This window comes from Prunus persica, chromosome G3, assembly GCF_000346465.2.
Source record: "Prunus persica cultivar Lovell chromosome G3, Prunus_persica_NCBIv2, whole genome shotgun sequence".
NCBI classification, from domain to species: domain Eukaryota; kingdom Viridiplantae; phylum Streptophyta; class Magnoliopsida; order Rosales; family Rosaceae; genus Prunus; species Prunus persica.
In genome coordinates, this window is record NC_034011.1 from 5,568,274 (window position 1) to 5,589,279 (window position 21,006).

The 21,006-nt window shown below is 34.4% G+C and overlaps 2 protein-coding genes, 1 non-coding gene and 1 pseudogene across 3 annotated transcripts; 1 reads left to right on the forward strand and 3 right to left on the reverse strand.

Moving 5' to 3' along the window:
* TRNAD-GUC lies at positions 2,285-2,356 on the forward strand. Its single transcript has one exon. It is a non-coding gene; the product is annotated as a tRNA-Asp (tRNA).
* On the reverse strand, positions 2,440-4,013 carry LOC18782242 (probable 2-oxoglutarate-dependent dioxygenase AOP1). Its single transcript, XM_007216800.2, has 3 exons — positions 3,563-4,013; positions 2,981-3,302; positions 2,440-2,872 (listed from the first exon to the last, which is right to left on the reverse strand). The coding sequence occupies exons 1-3, from the start codon at positions 3,934-3,936 to the stop codon at positions 2,603-2,605; spliced, it is 966 nt and encodes a 321-aa protein (XP_007216862.1). The 5' UTR covers positions 3,937-4,013; the 3' UTR covers positions 2,440-2,602.
* LOC18783506 lies at positions 7,212-14,130 on the reverse strand (annotated as a pseudogene).
* On the reverse strand, positions 14,683-16,805 carry LOC18784303 (probable 2-oxoglutarate-dependent dioxygenase AOP1). Its single transcript, XM_007216754.2, has 3 exons — positions 15,872-16,805; positions 15,304-15,625; positions 14,683-15,217 (listed from the first exon to the last, which is right to left on the reverse strand). The coding sequence occupies exons 1-3, from the start codon at positions 16,243-16,245 to the stop codon at positions 14,948-14,950; spliced, it is 966 nt and encodes a 321-aa protein (XP_007216816.1). The 5' UTR covers positions 16,246-16,805; the 3' UTR covers positions 14,683-14,947.

Below are 21,006 nucleotides of genomic sequence, written 5' to 3' on the forward strand. Positions count from 1 at the left end.
TAGTCATGATTTATATTTGAATTTATCGTTTGCCTTGTGTAAGGCATGAATTGATTTGTTAGCATGCTTGGTAGTTGAGAATTATTGGAAGGCCGAAGGCCGTTTATGTGAATTGCATGAAATTATATTGTGCATGCTGCCAGTTGTGGATATTAAATGTGTTTTTATGCAGGTTGAAATTTTGAGAAATGTTCAATTTACAGGGGAGACTCTGCCGAAATTTCGGTAGAAAGTCGTACCCTTATTTCATTTTGGAAAAAAGGGTATAACTTTAGAAGTGGGCCCGGCATCGGGGTGATGTCGGGAATTTCCATAGGATTCGCCTCGGGTTTTGAGAAATTTAGGGCGGGTCCTTTCACGTATATACATGTATATTATTATTATAACATACCCATATATATTATCTATTATAATATACTAGTCCCGATCTCTTGGACCACAGGAGTCCAAGAGATTGTGGTCACCCACCGTTAGATATTAATCCAATGGTTCAAAAAAGTTTTTTAAAAGGAGTGCAAGAGTGAGTGAACCGTTGAATTTACATCCAACGGTGAGTGACCACAAATCTCTTGGACCCCTGTTGTCCAAGAGATCAGGACTGTATAATATATATACATACATATATATATATATGTATATGTATTATACCCATGTATATATTATAATATATAGATACACCTATATATACATGTATATACGTATATATATATTATAATATATATATTATACACATATAATATACATATATTATACACATATAATATACATATATTATATATATTATATATACATATGTATTTTATAATATATATAATATATATGTATATACACATACATATATAATATACATATATACACGTATATACTTGTATATTATTATTATTATAACATACCCATATATATTATATATTTATATATACAAACATATATATCAGTCCCCTTCTATTGAGGGATCCGTCAAATAATTTTATTTGAGGGACGCCCTTTAGGGTACCCTACAATTTTTTTCCCAATGATCCAAACCATTTATTTTTTAGGTCTTCATTTATAGATCATCCTTACAAAAAATTAGATAAATCGGAAACCGTTTCGACATCCAATTGTGTCTTACAAAATCAATGAACACGGTACTTCAAGAAAATGCTAAAATTTCAATAACTTAATTGAGTGGTCAAATGATATCGGATTCAAGTGATTTTTTGTAGAGATGATCTTTGAATGAGTATCTACAAAATAGACGGTTTGAATTAGTAAAATACAATCCGAAGTGGGGCCTACAAGGGGTGTCCCTCAAATAAGCTTATTTGAGGGATCCCTTAATGGAAGCTCTCTGTATATATATATACACATATATATATATATACACACACACACATATATATATATTATATGTATGTATATACATATATTATATATATTATAAAATACTTATATACATTTATATAGATATTTTTGAAAAAATAAAAAAATCTAGTCATTGTCTAAGCATACACCAAACGCTGGATAAGTGTTATCCAACTTAGACCAAGCCAAACCAAGCCAAGACAATCCCTAAGTATAGTCCATGCCAAGACAGTCCTGTGTAACAAACAAGGGGTTTTAGATGTACCTAAGTATCCTTGAAAGAGCTATCCTGTGTAGCCATGAGGCCTATAAAATCGTCAGTATTTTTGTTTGATGAGGCTGAAGCCCAGAAACACAAACATAAACTAGACACATGAATATAGGTCTGGCCCGAGATGTACTCGAGGCATGCATCGTGGTCCGTAGGGCTTACAATTAGATTTGACAAAATCATGTACGACAAGAAAACATACATGAAGCAAGGGACTTGTAGTATAAGTAGTTAGAAAATATTTATTCTTGCGTCTGAGGTCTTAGGTTCAGTTCTCCCTTCCCTTAATATTGTTTGTATTATACATATAACGTATATGAAAAATTACACTTAGATTGAACCTTATTGGCCGGGTCAATGTTCATTCATAACACATGCTAGTGACATGTTATCTTTGTGAAATACGCTTTTAATATAAATTTTCATGGTATTAGTAGGTGTTTTCTTTATGTTATGCTTGATGTTTTTTATTGAATAAGAACATAGCAAAATTGATTTATAAGCATCTTGTAGATCATACTTTCAAGAAAAAGATGCGACCATTCTTATGATTAACCAGTCCAAAAGATATATTCCCAATAATTAACTGGAGCTTGGAGGAATATGAAACAAGTAGCAGGCTTCTTATTGCATACTAAACCACCACGTCTGAAACCCCTTGCCAACAACGTCGTTGTAGTATAGTGGTAAGTATTTCCGCCTGTCACGCGGACGACCCGGGTTCGATCCCCGGCAACGGCGTCTTTTTTGTTATTATTATTATTGTTATTTTGAGAATATAGTTTCTTATTATTTTTAAAAATATAGATTGTGGAAAAACAAAATTGTGCTAAAAGCCAACAGTACAGATAGATCAACCATAGATAAAATAATACAATAGATATACATTATTACGTACTCCCTTTTTTTTTTTTTTTTTTTTTTGAGAACATATATTGCCACTTATTATATTACACAAAGAAAGAGATTGATTGAAATTGCAATTTGCTAATTAGAAAAGGCAAAGTCTTGGACACCACAGTAAGTCTTCAAAGCAGAGTGAGCTCTCTGCCCAGCCTCTGAATAATAGAACCCAAGAAATTGAACATGATCAAAGGGCTTAAAAAGCAAAGGGTGCTCTTCATCCACAACCTCCTCTGGGGCTTTTATTATGTAGCCTTCTTTAGGGATAGAGAACAATCCAGTTGAGTACCTAACCTCATTTCCACTCATCATAACCCTATGATATGGAGAATGCAGCCTCCCATTTGTCCATGCCTACAGAACCAGCATAATATCAACATTATTATTTTTCTTCGAACTTACTAATTTCTAGAGGAATTAATGTGCATGTAAATTGAATTGGGAGGAAGTGAAGCAACTAACGTAGAGGGAATCGCCGATCATAGCGATGAAAGAGTCTGGTGAAGGCTTGACATTGATCCATTTGCCATCTTTGTTTTGTACTTCTAACCCATCAACTTGGTTTTGGTACAAAATGGTGACAATGTTCTTGTCTGTGTGAGCATTTAGCCCCAACTTAGTCTCGTTGGTTTGAGGTCCCTTATATTTCATCACTCGAAGAAGGTAGTTGGTTGATTCTAGGTGTTCCTCCAAGTACTTCTCAAGCCCCAAGCTCTCCAGAATCATCCTCCTGATGATTTGATCCAACTCTGAAACTTGCTCCGAGAAGGATTGTATAGTTTTGCTGCAACCAAAAATAAAAAATAAAAAAATTTAGCTCCAAATATTTGATTATGAAATTAATGGTAACGTTCTATTACTAGACATTTGATATGCTATATGTATTGTTAGACTGATAATCTGAATCACATAATAAAATATACTTCATCAATGATTCAAATTAACATTCTAGTAACACAATATGTCAGACTGTCTGATAAGATAAAATCAGAACATATTCGACAATGAAATTGTTAAATTGGAGAAAGAATTAATGTTATGAACCAAAAGCTTGGGTTTCCTTGAGGCCATAAGGTGTTTGTCAAGCTTTGAACTTGTTCGTAGACGTTGGCATCATCAACCCCCATGCTCTCGTAGAGTGGCACCATAGGGTACTGCCCAACATAGCCATGGAAGGGTTTCTTGGAAACATTTTGCAATTTGGTTTGCAAAGGGAGGTCGAAAAGCTCTTCAATTGATGGAAATATGGACTTCCGAATGTGTGGAGGGACTTTGTTAAACAATGCCTCGAAGCAACCATACTCTTCGAGTGCGTTGTGGACTTGGGCTCTCACTGTGTTCCATTCTGTTGTGCCTGGAGTTAGGCTTTGGTTGGAAAAATCTATGACGGGAAGTTTGAGAGGGGTTTCTGAGCCCATTGTGGTATGCTGGTTTGGTTGATAGAGAGGCAAAAAAAGGAAGCTGTGTTGCCTTGAGTTTTAGATGAGCTTTCAAGTCTCGACTTAATTTGCCTATTTATACAATTTAGACGATTGAAATGTAAGGGGATGTGATATGTCACGCTGACAAACAAAGATTATAAGGGTATATTTGATGGGAGTTCAAAGAAATATTTAAGAAGTATTTGGAAGGAGGCACCGTACAATCATCACTTTTTAAAACAAAATAATGTTACAAAATGACATTGTCAGCTGTTAAAAAAAAAAGAACTAAGTGCAGGCTAAGGGCCTGCTTGGTAACCTCTTCATTTTTATTTGTAGTTATCGTTTTAATGTTAGAGATAAAGAGAGAATATATGAGAGAAATAACGAGAGGAAGAAATGTTTGGCAAAAAATAGAAAGGTGAAAAAGAATGATTGTGTAACAACCACACCAAATAATGACTCGTTTTTCAAAGTCAATTTTGTATGCGGACTAATCCCATTTCTTTCATAGTTTAAATTTAGGTTGAAATTGACTTTTGAAACTAAATAAGTGGAAGTGACAAATATGAAAAAAATTTCAAGTAAGCCTACCTGTCACAATAATATGCCTCCACTTTTATTTTTTGAAATTTCAACACAAACATGATATATGTGTTAGGTATATAAGAAAAACTTAGATGAAACTGGTGCGCATACACTCACCCTTTATATTTCATTCACAAGGAAAATATACATTGGTGATAGTGAAGTTTTTTTTTCTTTTCATTATATACATATGTACAACATAGAGCTTCAATTGAAGGATTGCTCAAATAAGTTTATTTGAGGGACAACTTAGTAAGCCCCACTAAGCATTGAATTTCAATAATTCGAACAATCTAGTTTTTAGATATTCTCTCAAAGACCATCTTTGCAAAAAAAAAAAAAAAACTTAGATCCGAAACCATTTAACCACTCAATTAAATGGTTGTTATTATCGTCTTTTTTTGAAGCAACATGTTCGTCTATTTTATTAATCCGAATTAGATATTTTAATAATTTTCAGTTTGCATGATTTTTTTTCACAATAATATATATTATAGACAATCAAAAGCGTGATTAGGTAAAATGTCATTGAAAAGTGTGGTCCTCAATTTTAAAACGTCACATACCATAACATGAAAATGCTAAATTTTCATATTTGTAAAAGGACATACATATGTTAATTATATACATATTTTTAATCTTTTCTAAACATTTCATTTTGTGGTCCTCATTTTCAATTTGTTTGTCTATTTGCGTGTTAATTATTATTATTTTTTGGTTACAGAATATATACTGGAATTGAAAATGAAACAAATTCAGATATAATCTTCTCTGATTAAGACCATGTCTAGAATATTGATGGTCCATACATTATTCATACATGACGCATATGAAGTTGAAGAGCTTTTCTAAGTTTCAACTAGCAAGCAAGCATCACTACAAACCAGCAGGTCTACAACAAAAAATCTAAAGTTGCATGCGTGCATGAAACAGCTGGGGAAGGCAATTATCAGAAGAGATGATGCTTGTGGCAAATACAAAATCAATAATTTAAATTGGTACAATAAGTGACTTTTTTATTATTATTTCCAAATCGTTTTATTAAAGTTTAACTTTTTAGTCAATGGGGTCTAACCTAGTGTTAAAGGACATTCATTTGCAAAATTATAAGTCTCAGGTTCGAATCCCTACGACATTATAGTTGTGTGTGTATGAGAAATCTCATTTCCTTATAGTTTAGATTATCGCTTGTACTAAAAAAATATATATATTATAATCCAAGGAAAAAAGTTTATGTAAAAACAGCCAAAACTGCCAATACAGGATTGCCACAGTGTTTGTGGCCCTCCTCCTCTCCTCTGCATCCAAAAACAAAAAAACAAAAAAATGCGCCATGGCTGGCCTATTAGAGTCAGAAGCCCATCCTAAGGAAGTAATTTGAGAAATTAAAGGCCCACTATGCGGCTTAAGCTGAGCCCAAGTATCCTTCGGACTAGCTCTGCTATCTTTTGTAGTTCTGGGACGATATGTACTCAACTCAACGCGTGTATTATCTTCCGTAAGGCCCACAATTCTGCAAACTACACAGTAGAATTAGATACTCAGATCAAGCCTGATGGGATTGATTCAGTGATCTTGAATATAAGTGATAGTTTAAACTATAAGAGGGTGAATCGGTGTTCATTCGCAAAAAAATGTTACTTTAGTTTTTTTTTTTTTCCTTCTTTAAAAACATCTATTAATCTACAACTCATTCTTCCTATGTGTGAATTTTTGTAAATATTTTTGGGCATTTTCTATGTGTAAGTTTTGATCAACAACACAGTTTTGCTTCCTAGTGATTTTGCCAAATAGCGTAGAATCATATATATACTTTAGGAGGTGATGATATTTAATGAATTATATCATTACTTGTGTTAAAGAAAATTTATATATAACTTGTAGATCATACTTCCAACCAAAAAAAAAAAAAAAAAAGCGGCCATTCTTGTTAAGATGATCAACCAGTCCAAAACGTCATGACTAGTACCAGGTTCTTCTGGGAGAAAGTCTCTACATATGACGACTTGAGAACAAAAGTCGTTGTAGTATAGTGGTAAGTATTTCCGTCTGTCACGCGGACGACCCAAGTTTGATCCCTGGCAACGGTGAACCTTTTATTATTATTTTTCGCTTGTTTAGTTTTGAAAATTTTACTCTTTTTGCTGACAGCCTAAGTGGGGTTGGGTGAAGTTGGCAAACTGTCACCTCTAGCTGGTGGACTGCCTAGTGCCTAACTGATAGGGGTTCGAAACCAGTTGGGAGCACTTTGTGACTGGGGCAAGCTGAAACCTAATTAGGGATTAATCCTACTTTTCCAGTGTAGGGACACCTCATAGTATTTACCCAAAAAAATGTGGGGGGGGGGGGGGGGGGGGGGGGGGGTTGTAGTTCATATAAAAGTACAAATAAATGAACCATATATAACATCATACATTATTACAATATTGCCACATTATCATCTATATATATATAAAGCAAAAGGTAGAAAATGGTGAAACATTCAAAATACCAAAAAATGCCCTTGGTTAATGCAAATATTAAGAATTGAAATTATTAATTAAATGAGGATAATATGATAAATTCATACTTTTTCATATTAAAAAGAATAAAATTAAAAGAAAAATTAGATAATGGATTCTATTTTTATGGAACACAACTACCCATTATCTTTTTTAATTCTAAAATAAATTTAATTTAAAAAAAAAAAAAAAGCCTTTCACAGATGCGGAGAGGCTAGTATAAAGAAAGAAAGAAAGAGATTTATTGAAATTGTAATGTGCCAAGCTAAGTAGACAAAAGGCCAGGTCATGGACACCACAGTAAGCCTTCAAAGCAGAGGGAGCTCTCTTGCCAGCATCTGAATTACAGAAGTCAAGAAATTGAGCATGATCAAAGGGTACTCTTCATCCACAACCTCATCTGGGGCTTTTATTATGTACCCTTCCTTAGGGATAGAGAACAATCCAGTTGAGTACCTAGCCTCATTTCCACTCATCATCACTCTATGATATGGAGAATGAAGTCTACTATTTGTCCATGCCTACAACATCACCACAATATGAACGTTAATTTCTTTGTTTGTTTGTTTTTTTTTTTTTTTTGGTTTTAAACAACAATGGTCCATAAACTCATACCCGAATTTCATTTTGGTTCCCTAACTCTCAATGTGTTCTAATTTTGTCATTCCATTAAATTTTGTCATTCCATTAAATTTCATCAAATTTTCATCTATTTGTAGGCAATGGTGGAACCAGGAAATTTTTTGGGGGTGTGTTATTTTTTTTTTTTTTTTGGGCATGGGAGATCTATATAAACAATGAGAACCTTTTTTTTTTTTTTTTTTTTCGTATGCTAATTAATACAGTGACAACCAAGTGGGAATTAGAACTGAAAATGTGGGAGCAAGAAACACAAACAAAAGTACAATTCGTAGCAATAGCATATCCAAAAAATTTAAACAGAGGCATAAACACTAAAACTTTGTTGCACTTGCAGTTCTGGATGTGAACTGTAATTGGAAGAAGAAGAAGAAGAGAGAAGAAAAAGAAAGAGGGGAGAAACAAGGAATTGATAGTAATGTTGAATATCTCCCCTTCTCTTTTTTATTCCTTTTCCTCCTCCTCTCTCTCTCTCTCTCTCTCTCTCTCTCTCTCTCTCTCTCTCTCTCTATTGTTTTCCCTTCTTCTTCCTCTTTTCTTTCTTCTCATCCGGTTGATTTCTTGTCCATGGCGGGCTGATTATTTGATTTACGGATTTAGCATATACACTAAGCATAATCTCAAAGTCAACACTGTGCTGGAGCATACCCCAACCACCCCTAGTTCCACCCTTGTTTGTAGGGGTAAAATTGTCAATTTGAATACAATTTTTCTCTAAACAACAACGAAATGTTACGGAAATACTAAATTCAACATGTGCGAAAGTTGGAGGACCAACACAACTCAAAAAAGAGTTGGATGACCAAAATGAAATTTCGGTATAAGTTCAAGGACCATCAGGGTTAAAATCCCACCTTGCATGTAAATGGAATTGCACTAGTAAAAAAAACCCCTTGCGCGACCAAATTTTGCGCGACGAAACACTATTCGTCGCTCAAAGTCACTTTGCACGACGAAACTCAAAACTTCGTCGCTCAAAGTCTTGCGCGACGAAAAACAATTCGTAGCGCAAAGTCACTTCGCGCGAGAAACTTTTGCGCTACGACAATACATCGTCGCTCAAAGTCTTGCGCGACCAAATTTTGCGTGACGAAAAAACATTCGTCGCGCAAAGTAACTTTGCGCGACAAACTTTTGCGCGACAACAATACATCGTCGCTCAAAGTGACTTTGAGCGACGAAACAATGAACTTCGTCGCGCAAAGTCCTTATAAAAATAAAATATATATATTTTAAAATCTTTGCATGACGTAATCCAAACATTTCGTCGCCTAAACTAATTTATTTTTATTTTTTATTTTGTATGCATAACACTTAAGAAATTAAACAGTATATATATTTATTAAGTAGCTTTAAATTTATTATTTTAGATCGGATCGGATTTTTGTTAGAAAAATATATTATTGTTGTTCAGATTGAGTTTTTGTTAGAAAATATATATTTTAAATTGACGATTGAATTAGTTCATTGTATTCATATAGGGTCAAGGAGTGTAGTAGCTGTAAAAAATCATCAAAATCGGAGTTAAAATAACCGTTAAATCGTGATTTTTCATTATAACCGTCGAAAAGTTTTGTCCCATTACTTGATCTCTGAATGTTTATTTTTTTCGATTTTTGGCGTATATGATCTCGAAGTATAAACAAACAAGTTTGACGGTTGGATCGTTGAAACTAGTTTTGATGAATGCATATGCCATCAAAACAATATATTCACTAACAATTAAGAGTTTATTTATACGTTCGTTAAATATAACATAAGATTTTGTGGTATCCACTAGTGTAAATATTTTAAATTGAAGATCAAATTCAGTCATTGTATTCATATAGGGTCAAGGAGTGTAGCTGTAAAAAATCATCAAAATCGGAGTTAAAATAACCGTTAAATCGTGATTTTTCATTATAACCGTCGAAAAGTTTTGTCCCATTACTTGATCTCTGAATGTTTATTTTTTCCGATTTTTGGCGTATATGATCTCGAAGTATAAACAAACAAGTTTGACGGTTGGATCGTTGAAACTAGTTTTGGTGAATGCATATGCCATCAAAACAATATATTCACTAACAATTAAGAGGTTATTTATACGTTCGTTAGATATAACATAAGATTTTGTGGTATCCACTAGTGTAAATATTTTAAATTGAAGATCAAATTCAGTCATTGTATTCATATATGGTCAAGGAGTGTAGCTGTAAAAAAAATCATCAAAATCGGAGTTAAAATAACCGTTAAATCGTAATTTTTCATTTATAACCATCGAAAAGTTTTGTCTCGTTACTAGATCTCTGAATGTTTGTTTTTTGTGATTTTTGGGGTATACGATCTTGAAGTATATACAAATAAGTCTGACGGTTGGATCGTTGAATGGTGTGTGTATATATATTTATTTATTAAGTAGCTTTAAATTTATTTATTTTGTACGTATAACACTTAAGAAATTGAATAGTATATATATTTATTAAGCAGCTTTAACCTTATTTATATTTTAAATTGTAAAATAAAATATTTTTATTTTTATTATTCATAACAATTATTTTTATAAATATTGTGTTACGAACCAATTTTTCGTCTCTCAAAAGTTTGCGCAACCAACAGTTTGTCGCGCAAAACTCTAAAAATTTAGACGGGTACCAAAAATGGGACGCGGGATTTTAAAAAAAAATAAAAAAATTTTAGACTTTGCGCGACCAATATTTTTTGTCGCTCAAAACTTTGCGCGACCAATATATATTTTTCGTCTCGCAAAAATTTGGGCGGGTACCAAAAATCGGACGCGGGAATTTTTTTAGACTTTGCGCGACCAGTATATATTTTTCGTCGCGCAAAAATTTTAAAATTTTGGCGGGTACCAAAAATGGGACGCGGGGATTTTTATTTTTTTAAATAATTTTTTTAGACTTTGCGCGACCAATATGTATTTTTCGTCGCGCAAAAATTTAAAAATTTTGGCGGGTACCAAAAATGGGACGCGGGGATTTTTATTTTTTTTAAATAATTTTTTTAGACATTTGCGCGACCAACAATATTTTTCGTCGCGCAAAGTGATACGGTTTTTAAAACCGAAATAACTCATCCACCATTTTCTCAATGCCTTTCTCTACTCTTACCTCTCCTTTCTCTTTCCCTCTCCCCAAATCCCACCATTTCTCTCACTCACTCCTCTCACTTAATCTCTCATCTCTCTCTTCACTATCTCTCACTCTCTCTCACTCACTCTCTCATCTCTCTCACTCACTCTCTCATCTCTCTATCACTATCTTCTCTAATTCTCTCACACTCACTTCTCCCTCTCATTCTCATTCACTCTCAATCTTGCCAAAAGGTATATTCTCTCCAAATTTAAAATTTTTTTCATTAATATGTGTTTTTGGAGTTAATTTTGAGTTTGTGTGGGTTTTGGGGTTGAGTAAAGGGGAGGGATTGGCGTTTGGGTTGGATTTGTGGTATAACAATTTTAGGGGAGATTATGCCTTTTTTTTTTTTTTTGTGTGGTTATTTGACCATATTTGTTTTTTTTTTTTGTAGGGAATCATCGAGACTTTGACGGCTAAAGTTGAGGATTAGGAAGCTATCAAAACATATCCTCCGCCACTACCACCACAATACGCTTGTATTAGGATTTTATTATTGTACTTTGTTAATTTATGTGTACATTTTGAATATTATATATATATTTATTGGATAATTTAATCACTATTTTTCATATGTAATTTTATTTTGAATATGTCAATTTAAATTAGGGAGATTCACTATTATACCCAATACATGAGCCCAAATTATAAAAATACCCTATATGAAATGGACTTTAGAAACACACCCAAAACTCATTTACAACATAACAAATAGGCTTTTAACTTCTTATAAATTGCAAAACTGCCATCAATTCTTAAAACAAGCCCAACCCCAAAATCTCATAAAAATACCCAAAACACTCAATAGGGCATCAAAGTAATTTAATAATCAATATTAAATTTAATAAGGCCAGCTATCATTTTTTGGGTTTTTTTTGGGTTTGTTTATAGAAATTCAACAGTGTAGGGTTTATTTATAATATTAGTGCTAAGAATGGGTGTATCACTAAATGTCTCTTTAAATTAAAGTAATTAAAAAAATCATACAATTAAATTAAATTTAAAAAGTAAAAATTAATATCAATTTAAATTAAAGTAATTTTAAAAAGAAATCATACAATTAAATTAAATTTAAAAAGTAAAAATTTGAAAAAATTCATAAAAATAAATTCATATTAAAGAAATAATAAAACAAAAAGTCAAAAACCTTGCGCGACAAAATATTTCGTAGCGCAAACTATTAAATTAGTTTATTTTAAATTAAAAAAATTTAAAACAAAAAATATTTCGTCGCGCAAATATTTGCGCGACGTTAGTATTCGTCGCGCAAAACTCAAAAAATTTGGGCAGGTACCAAAAATTGGACGCGAGAATTTTTTATTTTTTTTAAATTTTTTTTAGACTTTGCGCGACCAATGTTTTTCGTCGCGCAAAACTTTGCGCGATCAATATATTTCGTCGCGCAAACATTTGCGCGACCAATGTATTTCGTCGGGCACAAATTTGCGCTACCAATATTTTTCGTCGCGCAAAGTCACTTTGTGCGACCAATCTTTTTCGTCGCGCAAAGTCGCTTTGCGCGACCAATATTTTTTCGTCGCGCAAAGTCATTTTGCGTGACCAATGAAAAAACTTCGTCGCGCAAAGTCTTTCTTCACGATCTTTGCTCGACGGATTCTGCACGACGAAGTTTCTGTCGCGCTGAAATTTGTGCGACTACAATGTATTTTGCGCGACGAAATTCTCTTCGTCGCGCAAAGTGTAAAGTGTAGTAGTGTTGGGAGGAAGTGAAGCAACTCACGTAGAGTAGATCGATCATGGTGATGAAAGAGTCCGATGAAGGATTCGCATAGATCCATTTGCCATCTTTAGTTTGTACTTCTAACCCATCAACTTGGTTTTGGTACAAAATGGTGACAATGTTCTTATTTGTGTGAGCGGGTAGTCTTAACTTAGTCTCGTTGGTTTGAGGCCCCTTATATTTGATCATTCGTAGAAGGTAGTTGGTCAATTCTAGGTGTTCCTCGAAGTACTTTTCAAGCCCCAAGCTCTCTAGAATCATCCTCCTGATGATCTGATCCAACTCCGAAACTTGCTCTGAGAAGGATTGTATAGTTTTGCTGGCACAAAAATATAAAAGTTATGAACACCAAATATTTGATTATGAAATTAACTGTAATGTTCTCTTATCAGATATCTAATCTGTTATATGAGTTGTCAAACTGTTAATTTGAATCACATCTTCCAATAAAATCTACCTGATTAATGATTGAAATTGACATTTAATAACATAACATGTCAAATTATCTGATAAATGAAAAATAATTCCTACGAAATTAATACGAATGTATGACTCAAAATTATTAATTTGAATTAAGGGTTTATGAACCAGAAGCTTGGGTTTTCTTGAGGCCACAAGGTGTTTATCAAGCGTTGAACTTGTTCATAGATGTTGACATCATCAACCCCCATGCTCTCATATATAGTGCCACCATGGGTGCTCAACATAGCCCAGGTAGGGTTTTTTGGAAATATTTGTTGAAAAATATAAGTCCCACATCAGAAATTTGACTAAATAAAATACAAGATATAATGAATGGTTCCACTACTAATATCACTGAGGCCTTTTATGATAAAACCCCAAATTTGCTGGGCTTTGTAGGTGGTTAAGTTGGGACCAGTATTGGTGTGTTAGTAGTGGGCCGCTGGCCCGTCCCTCTGAATTTAATATGGTATTAGAGCGGGTGGATTGATTGGGCCTGAATTATTGGGCATTTACCCTTACCCCTTACCCAACATGTGGTGTTCAAATGTTGGGCTTGAATATTTACCCTTACCCAATACGTGGTGCTCACATGTTGTGTTTGAATGTTTGACTCCGCTGTGAACTTGGCCCCAGCACTATGTGGTGGTCCTATGTGAGGGGGCATGATATATAAGTCCCACATCGGAAACTTGACTAAATAAAATACAAGATATAATGAATGGTTCCACTACTAATATCACCGAGGTCTCTCTGAATATGGGCTTTGTAGGACCATTAACCCATCTCTCTTAATATGGGCTTTGTAGGTGGTTAAGTTATGGACAATATCGGTGTTGTTAATAGTGGGCTATTGACCCATCTCTCTAAATTTAACAACATTCTGCAATTTGGTTTGTAAAGGGAGGTTGTATGGTTCTTCCATTGATTGAAATATGGACTTTCGAATGTGTGGAGGGGCTTTGTTGTGTGGAGGGACTTTGTAAAACAAAGCCTCGAAACAACCATACTCTTCGGGTGCATTGTGGACTTGGGTTCTCACTGTTTCCCATTCTTTGGAGCCTGGAGTGAGGGCTTGCTTGGAATAATCTGTGATGGGAAGCTTAAGAGGGGTTTCTGATGAGCCCATAGTGATATGCTGGTTTTGGTTGATGGAAATGGAAAGAGGAAGCTGCTTTGAGTTGAGTTTTAAAGAGTTGACTAGGCTTGTTTAGACGATTAAATGTAGGGGAAATGTGATATGTCACGCTGACAAACAAAGATTAATAATATTATTAGCTAAAGATACGTATAAAAATTCAAGATGGAAGAACCGTACAGTCATCACTTTTTAAAAACAACATATAATGCTGCAAACAACTGCAAAAAGATTCATGCCATTGAGCAAAGGGAGGAACTAAGCGTAGGCTAAGAGCCCGCTTAGTAACCCCTCTATTTTTTATTTTTAGTTGTTAATTTTTTTTTAGTATAAGTAATAGTTTAAACTAGAAGGGGAAGGGAATTTCTCACACACATACACACTACCAAAGTGCTATAAGGGTTCGAACCTGAGACCTCCAGTTGACAAGCCAAGATTCTTTTTAACTGGGCTATACCCATTGACTTAGTTGTCATTTTTATGTTAGAGATATACATTGTTAAATGTTAGAACTATCTATGAATGAGCGTGGACAATATATATACTGGAACTGAAATGGAAACATATTCTTATATAATCTACTCTGATTAGGACCATATGCCTAGAATATTGATGGTCCATATACATGACACATATAAAGTTGACTTTAACTTAACTATTTATTTCCAATAATGTGAGTGAAAGCTCAATCCTGGAGAAGACAGTGTTGCCACTTATTATACGAAGATAGTCAATACCATAGATACATTGTTACAATATTGCCACTTATTATACAAAGATAGATGTATTGAAATTGTAATTTGCCAAGCTAAGTAGACAAGGTCAAGTCTTGGACACCACAGAAAGTCTTCAAAGAAAAGGGACCTCTCTGGCCGGCCTCTGAATTACAGAACGCAATAAATTGAGCATGTTCATAGGGCTTAAAAAGCAAAGGGTGCTCTTCATCCACAACCTCGTTTGGGGCTTTTATTATGTAGCCTTCCTTAGGGGCGGAGAACAATCCAGTTGAGTACCTAATCTCATTTCCATTCATCATAACCCTATGAATGGGAGAATGCAGCCTACCATTTGTCCATGCCTACAACATCACCATAATATGAACGTTAATCTCTAAAGCATTTAATGTGCATGTAAATCGAATTGGAAGGAAGCGAAGCAACTCACGTGGAGTGACTCCCCGATCAAGGCGATGAAAGAGTCTGATGAGGGCTTGACATTGATCCATTTGCCATCTTTGGTTTGCACTTCTAACCCATCGACTTGGTTTTGGTACAAAATGGTGACAATGTTCTTGTCTGTGTGAGGGGGTAACCCTAACTTAGTCTCGTTGGTTTGAGGCGCCTTATATTTCATCACTCGAAGAAGGTAGTCGGTCGAGTTTAGGTGTTCCTCCAAGTACTCCTTAAGGCCCAAGCTCTCCAGAATCATCCTCCTGATGATCTGATCCAATTCTGAAACTTTCTCCGTGAAGGATTGTATAGTTTTGCTGCCACAAAAATATATAAGTTATGAACACCAAATATTAGATTATGAAATTAACGATAATGTTCTCATACCAGAAATCTGATATGTATTGTTTTGGCGTATTGTTAATTTGAATTATATATGGTAAACATGATAGTAACATAACATGTCAGATTGTCTTATAAGATCATAACATTTTCCCTATGATTTTAATAGGCATATACGACTATGAAATTGTTAATTAGGAGGAAGAGTTAATGTTATGAACCAGAAGCTTGGGTTTCCTTGAGGCCACAAGGTGTTTGCCAAGCTTTGAACTTGTTCATAGACGTTGGCACCATCAATCCCCATGCTCTCATATAGTGGCATCATGGGTAACTGCCCGGCATAGCCACGGTAAGGTTTTCTCGAAACATTTTTTAATTTGGTTTGCAAAGGGAGGTCGAGAAGATCTTCAATTGATTGAAATATGGACTTTCGAATGTGTGAAGGGACTTTGGTGAACAATGCCTCGAAGCAACCATACTCTTCAAGGGCATTGTGGACCTGGGCTCTCACTGTGTTCCACTCTCTGGTGCCTGGAGTTAGGCTTTGGTTGGAGAAATCTATGACGGGAAGTCTGAGAGGGGTTTCTGAGCCCATTGTGATATGCTGGTTTGGTTGATAGAGAGGGAAAGAGGAAGCTGTTTTGCCTTGAGTTTTAGATGAGCTTTCATGACCTAATTGGCCTATTTATACAATTTAGATGATTGAAATGTAAGGGGATGTCATATGGCACGCTGACAAACAAAGATTAATAATATAATGGGTAAAATGCCGAAAACTTCCCCTAACTATAATACTTATCGAAATGTCCACCATAAATTATTTTTTCAGCAAATTTAACCATCAGACTATTTTAAATGGCCAATTTAGCCCATGCCATTAGTTTCCATGTAGTTTCATCCAATTTTTCGTTAAAAATAATTAAATATTTAAAAACTAAAGAAGCAAAAAAAAACAAAAAACAAAACAAAAAACCCTAGAATCAACGTCTTCCCCACCCCATCCCCCAAACCCTCTCTCTGCAATCCCACTTATGTAAGGTTTTTTCAGTGAAAGAGCTGGATGTTTTCCCAGTGAAAGAGCAACAATGGAGGTGGAGAAGAAGACCCACCTCTACAACACTGCAGATTGATGATCTACAACCCCAAGGCAGATTGGGTATTTTCCAGTGAAAGAGCAACATCAGGTATTTTAAGGGGCAGACCCCATGGCAGATTGATGAGCTACAACCCAACAACTAAAGAGACCAAAGTTCTAGTCAACAACTTGTACTTTGCCAATGGAGTAGCAGTCTCTCCAGAGACGGGGAGAGAAGAAAGAAAAGAGAGGGAAGAAGAAGAAGGAAAAGGATAAAAAAGAGAGAGAAGAAATTATGATTTTATATTTTCTTTATTATTTTTTGGTATTGTCCTTGTAAAATGACAAACTTACCCTTTTAATTAACAGAAAATTGAATGGAAGTCTAAAAACTTGACGGCAGGGGCAAAATTGGCCATTTAAAATAATTCGAATGCTAAATTGGCTGAAAAAATAATCCAGGGGGGATATTTCGATAGTCAATATAGTCCGGGGGGTATTCGGCCGTTTACCCTAATATAATTTCCATGTGTATGTTGCAATAGATGAATATTGAATTAAAAAAGTTTTGAATCCATGTCATCAAACCCTTTCCGTTGAGTTTTGGTCCAAAGATTGATAATTTAATATGAGAAATTTCTCCAAAATGACAAAATTAGCCTTTGAGATTAGCTTGCACATACACATATCGAGATTAAAAATTTTCATTTGCCTAGGCTTTTTTAATATGAAATCATCAATTTTTGAAGGAACAATCAACGAAAAGGGGTTTGTCAAAAACTTTGAAACCTAAAGGGGTGTTTGTATAATTTTTGAAACCTTAAGGGGTTTTTTGAAAACATCGAAAACCTAAGAGGTGTTAGTGTAAATAACTCATATCAAATATGGTGGCTACAAGGTCTGCTTATCTGGCCCCACAGTTGGGTGGGTGGACATCAATTGATAAGAGGAAGGATGTTGACTGCATCCAATGTGCACTAACGAAAATGGATCTATATATTTTTTTTAGGTTTTTTCATCACAAATGGTCCCTGAGGTTTGCCAAATTATCACCTTTGGTCCTTTATATTTTTTTTCTGACATTTTTGGTTCCTTATGTTACACATCACACATCAATTTGGTCCCACTGTCAAATTCCATCAAATCTCAAAGATCATTTGTGAGAAAAAAAATCTTTTTTTAAAAAAAAAAGAAAAAGAAAAAGAATCTATATCTAAGAACCCCTTTTTAGAGCATCCACAGTGGGGGGTTAAGAAAATAAATCTATATCTAAGAACCCCTTTTTAGAGAATCCACAGTGTGGGTGGGGGGGTGGGAGTGGTTAATTTTTTAAAATTAATTTTGTGCATGTTAGATTTATTTTATTTTTCCAAATCAATGGACCTAAAAAAATTTAAATTTGGAGACATATGATTTAACCTACAACCTAACATAAAAATATCTATGTAGAAATCTAGGCCATTGGAAGTGCAATGCAAATTGCATGAAATCTGGGCCTTCCATTTTGAATTCCAATAATTCTCTTTCCCCTTTTCTCTTGTGGATCCTGCCTGCAAAGGGTGTAAAAAAAAGATGTAAATGTGCATCTAATTTTACATCTTCATGGTTGTGATGTATTTTTACAACCATTTACATCTTCCCATTGGAGATGATTCCGGCAACAAAAGATGTATATTTAACATACACCCCATTATACACCCCTCCCATTGTGGATGCTCTGAAAATAACATGTTGCTAAAGTCATATGCATGCCTTCGAGGAGGAACTAAGCGTAGGCTAAAGACCTTCTTGGTAACCTTTCCTTTTTTTTTAGATGTCATTTTTATGTTAGAGACAGATATTTTTAAATGTTAGAGCTATCAATGAATGAAAGTGGACTATTGTAATTGAAAACGAAACAAATTCAGATTTAATCTTCTCTGATTCAGACCATGCTTAGAATATTGATTGTTAAAGTTGACTCTAACTTAACTATTTATTTCCAATAGTGTGAGAGAAAGCTCAATATTGGGGTTTAGTAGTGAGATTACCTGAAAGATTCTCGAATCATTTTTTCCAAATGAGATTAAATTTACTGCAAATCATGGCTTGAGTGAGGCCAACAACCCCAACAGATATATTGAACATTTTTTTTGGACACTTCTGTTAGATCAATAACGAAGAAACAAAATTTGATGAAATGCAACACGAAAGGCATAAGTGGCCTATGTCATGGAGATGCTGTTGAGATTGTAGCATCCCACATGAGAATAGTCCAAATCAATTCTCTTAGTGGATAAGATTAGTAGAGAAGTTGCTAAAGTCATACTTTGATGCATAAATACTATGCTAAGGCGGCATTAATCTATGGAATATTATTATGCCATGGTCCCTCTGGATCAAAAGAGACCACAGTAAGCTTTGATAGCATTTTCGCATTTCTTAGTCGCGCCGGATTGTTGTAAACAGACGAAATCGAGATGATCAAATGGCTTATACATTAAGGGGTGATTGTCATCAACAAGCTCTTCAGGTACTTGCAAAATCCCACGTTGCCAGGAGAAGAATGCCAGTGAATACCTGGTTTTCTTCTCTTTCATGATGACTTGGTGTTCACAAGAGCGTACTCTGTCGTTACTCCATGCCTACAACAAAGAAATAAAAAGAGAAAAAGCAAAAAGAGTCATTGAGGCATATAATTAACGTGGTTTTTAAATTTTTTTAAAAAATGAATAGTACAGCCGTTCGGCCGAGACACTGTTTTAAATTTTTTTAATAAATAGTACAGCCATTCGGCTATACTAGGTCCTTTTTTTCAAAAAAATTTCCCTAATTTTCTTTTGTCGATAAGATTAGTTTATAGCATTATCTATTACTATTACTACATTACCCGAGTCTCTATTATCCCCTTTTGAGTTTTTACTTTACCCGTATAAAGAATTTAACATCTTGCCATTTAATACTCGTATTATAGACGTACATACGTATTTTTCAATAACACCTATGTTTTTCATACATGTCTTAGAGACTGGGTAAAATACACATTGTGCAAAAAAGCAAACATACAGTACACATATTGTACACATAGACATACGTATATATTTTTCATATACACATTTTTTTTTACAAAGTTTTCAATAATACACACAAAATTCACATACACGTGTAAATTCTTCATATACATGTATTATACACATAATTTTCACATATTATTGAATCAAAATAATATATATTAAAATATTATATAGTGGCCGAACTTTTCAGTTGTAACTTGCCAAAATTTTGCTGAATAAAACACGTACGTATTTTATTCTTATTTTTCCCGTTCCGTATTTTACTAACTATGAAAGAAATTGAGAGGCTGATATTATTTCTTACTTGTTGTGAGAAAAATGCAAGATGGTGATTTTGCAATCCCTTTGCCAACGAGAACAACAATTTCAAACAAGATTTTATGGGTATAGTAGTAAGAGAGGTGGTAGTTTTCTCCATGTAAAGTGTTGTTTGAAAAATGAAGCAATTACCAAGACCACTCCAATTCAGCATGCATTTCTCTAAGAAAAATAATGTGTGCAGTAACATAATTTAGTAGCACTCTAGAGACCGATGTAGATCAAAGGTAAACATTTTCACGAAAAAAAGAAGAAAAAATTGAACTTTCAAATTGATTTACTGTAAAATTTTTCTCTTTTCAATATTTGCTTTGGATATGTTAAAACTTGGAGCCCCAACTCACTTTGGCCAACTCCGAAATTGGGGATACTTTTCAAGTATTTTGACGCGTGGCAAATGCCATTTAAGTGTTTTAGTCTTTTAGACTGCCTTGGCGTTTTGAAAATGCAGCAACAAGCTAGGCGTTAAGAAACCCGACTTTCATAATAAAGCCCAGCATATAAAGAAGCGTAGAAGTAATCATTCTCTCGCCCTTTTGAAAATGCAGCAACAAGCTATGCATTAAGAACAATCACTTAAGTGTGAGGAAATTCTTGGTATTAATGCAACTAGACAGGCCTCTATAAGAAACAGAAAATTATCTGAAGACCATTCTGCACTGTAAAATGTACATCACAAAACATATACATGACTATTAACGCAAGATCAATGGTCTACCTGCTTTTATTGCCTCCTTAGCTGGTTGCTCATCCATCCCAGAAGAGAAGTCTTTACTTTTTGCTAGTTACTTGGCCATACAAACTCTGTTCAACCTCCTATCTCCAACCGTTTTTGCTTCGAAGAGAAATCTTTCGCGTGCAGCACATAATATATTTATGCCTAGCCAATCACTATTCTGGTTCTGTTTTT

Bases quoted from the DNA above. Each gene is read 5' to 3' on its own strand.
- LOC18782242 (XM_007216800.2), bottom strand. From the start codon at position 3,936: ATGGGCTCAGAAACCCCTCTCAAACTTCCCGTCATAGATTTTTCCAAC. The intron at 3,303-3,562 runs GTTCATAACATT...TTTTGGTTGCAG, and splicing joins CAAGGAAACCCAAGCTTTTG to CAAAACTATACAATCCTTCT. The intron at 2,873-2,980 runs GTTAGTTGCTTC...CTGGTTCTGTAG, and splicing joins TGATCGGCGATTCCCTCTAC to GCATGGACAAATGGGAGGCT.
- LOC18784303 (XM_007216754.2), bottom strand. From the start codon at position 16,245: ATGGGCTCAGAAACCCCTCTCAGACTTCCCGTCATAGATTTCTCCAAC. The intron at 15,626-15,871 runs GTTCATAACATT...TTTTTGTGGCAG, and splicing joins CAAGGAAACCCAAGCTTCTG to CAAAACTATACAATCCTTCA. The intron at 15,218-15,303 runs GTGAGTTGCTTC...GTGATGTTGTAG, and splicing joins TGATCGGGGAGTCACTCCAC to GCATGGACAAATGGTAGGCT.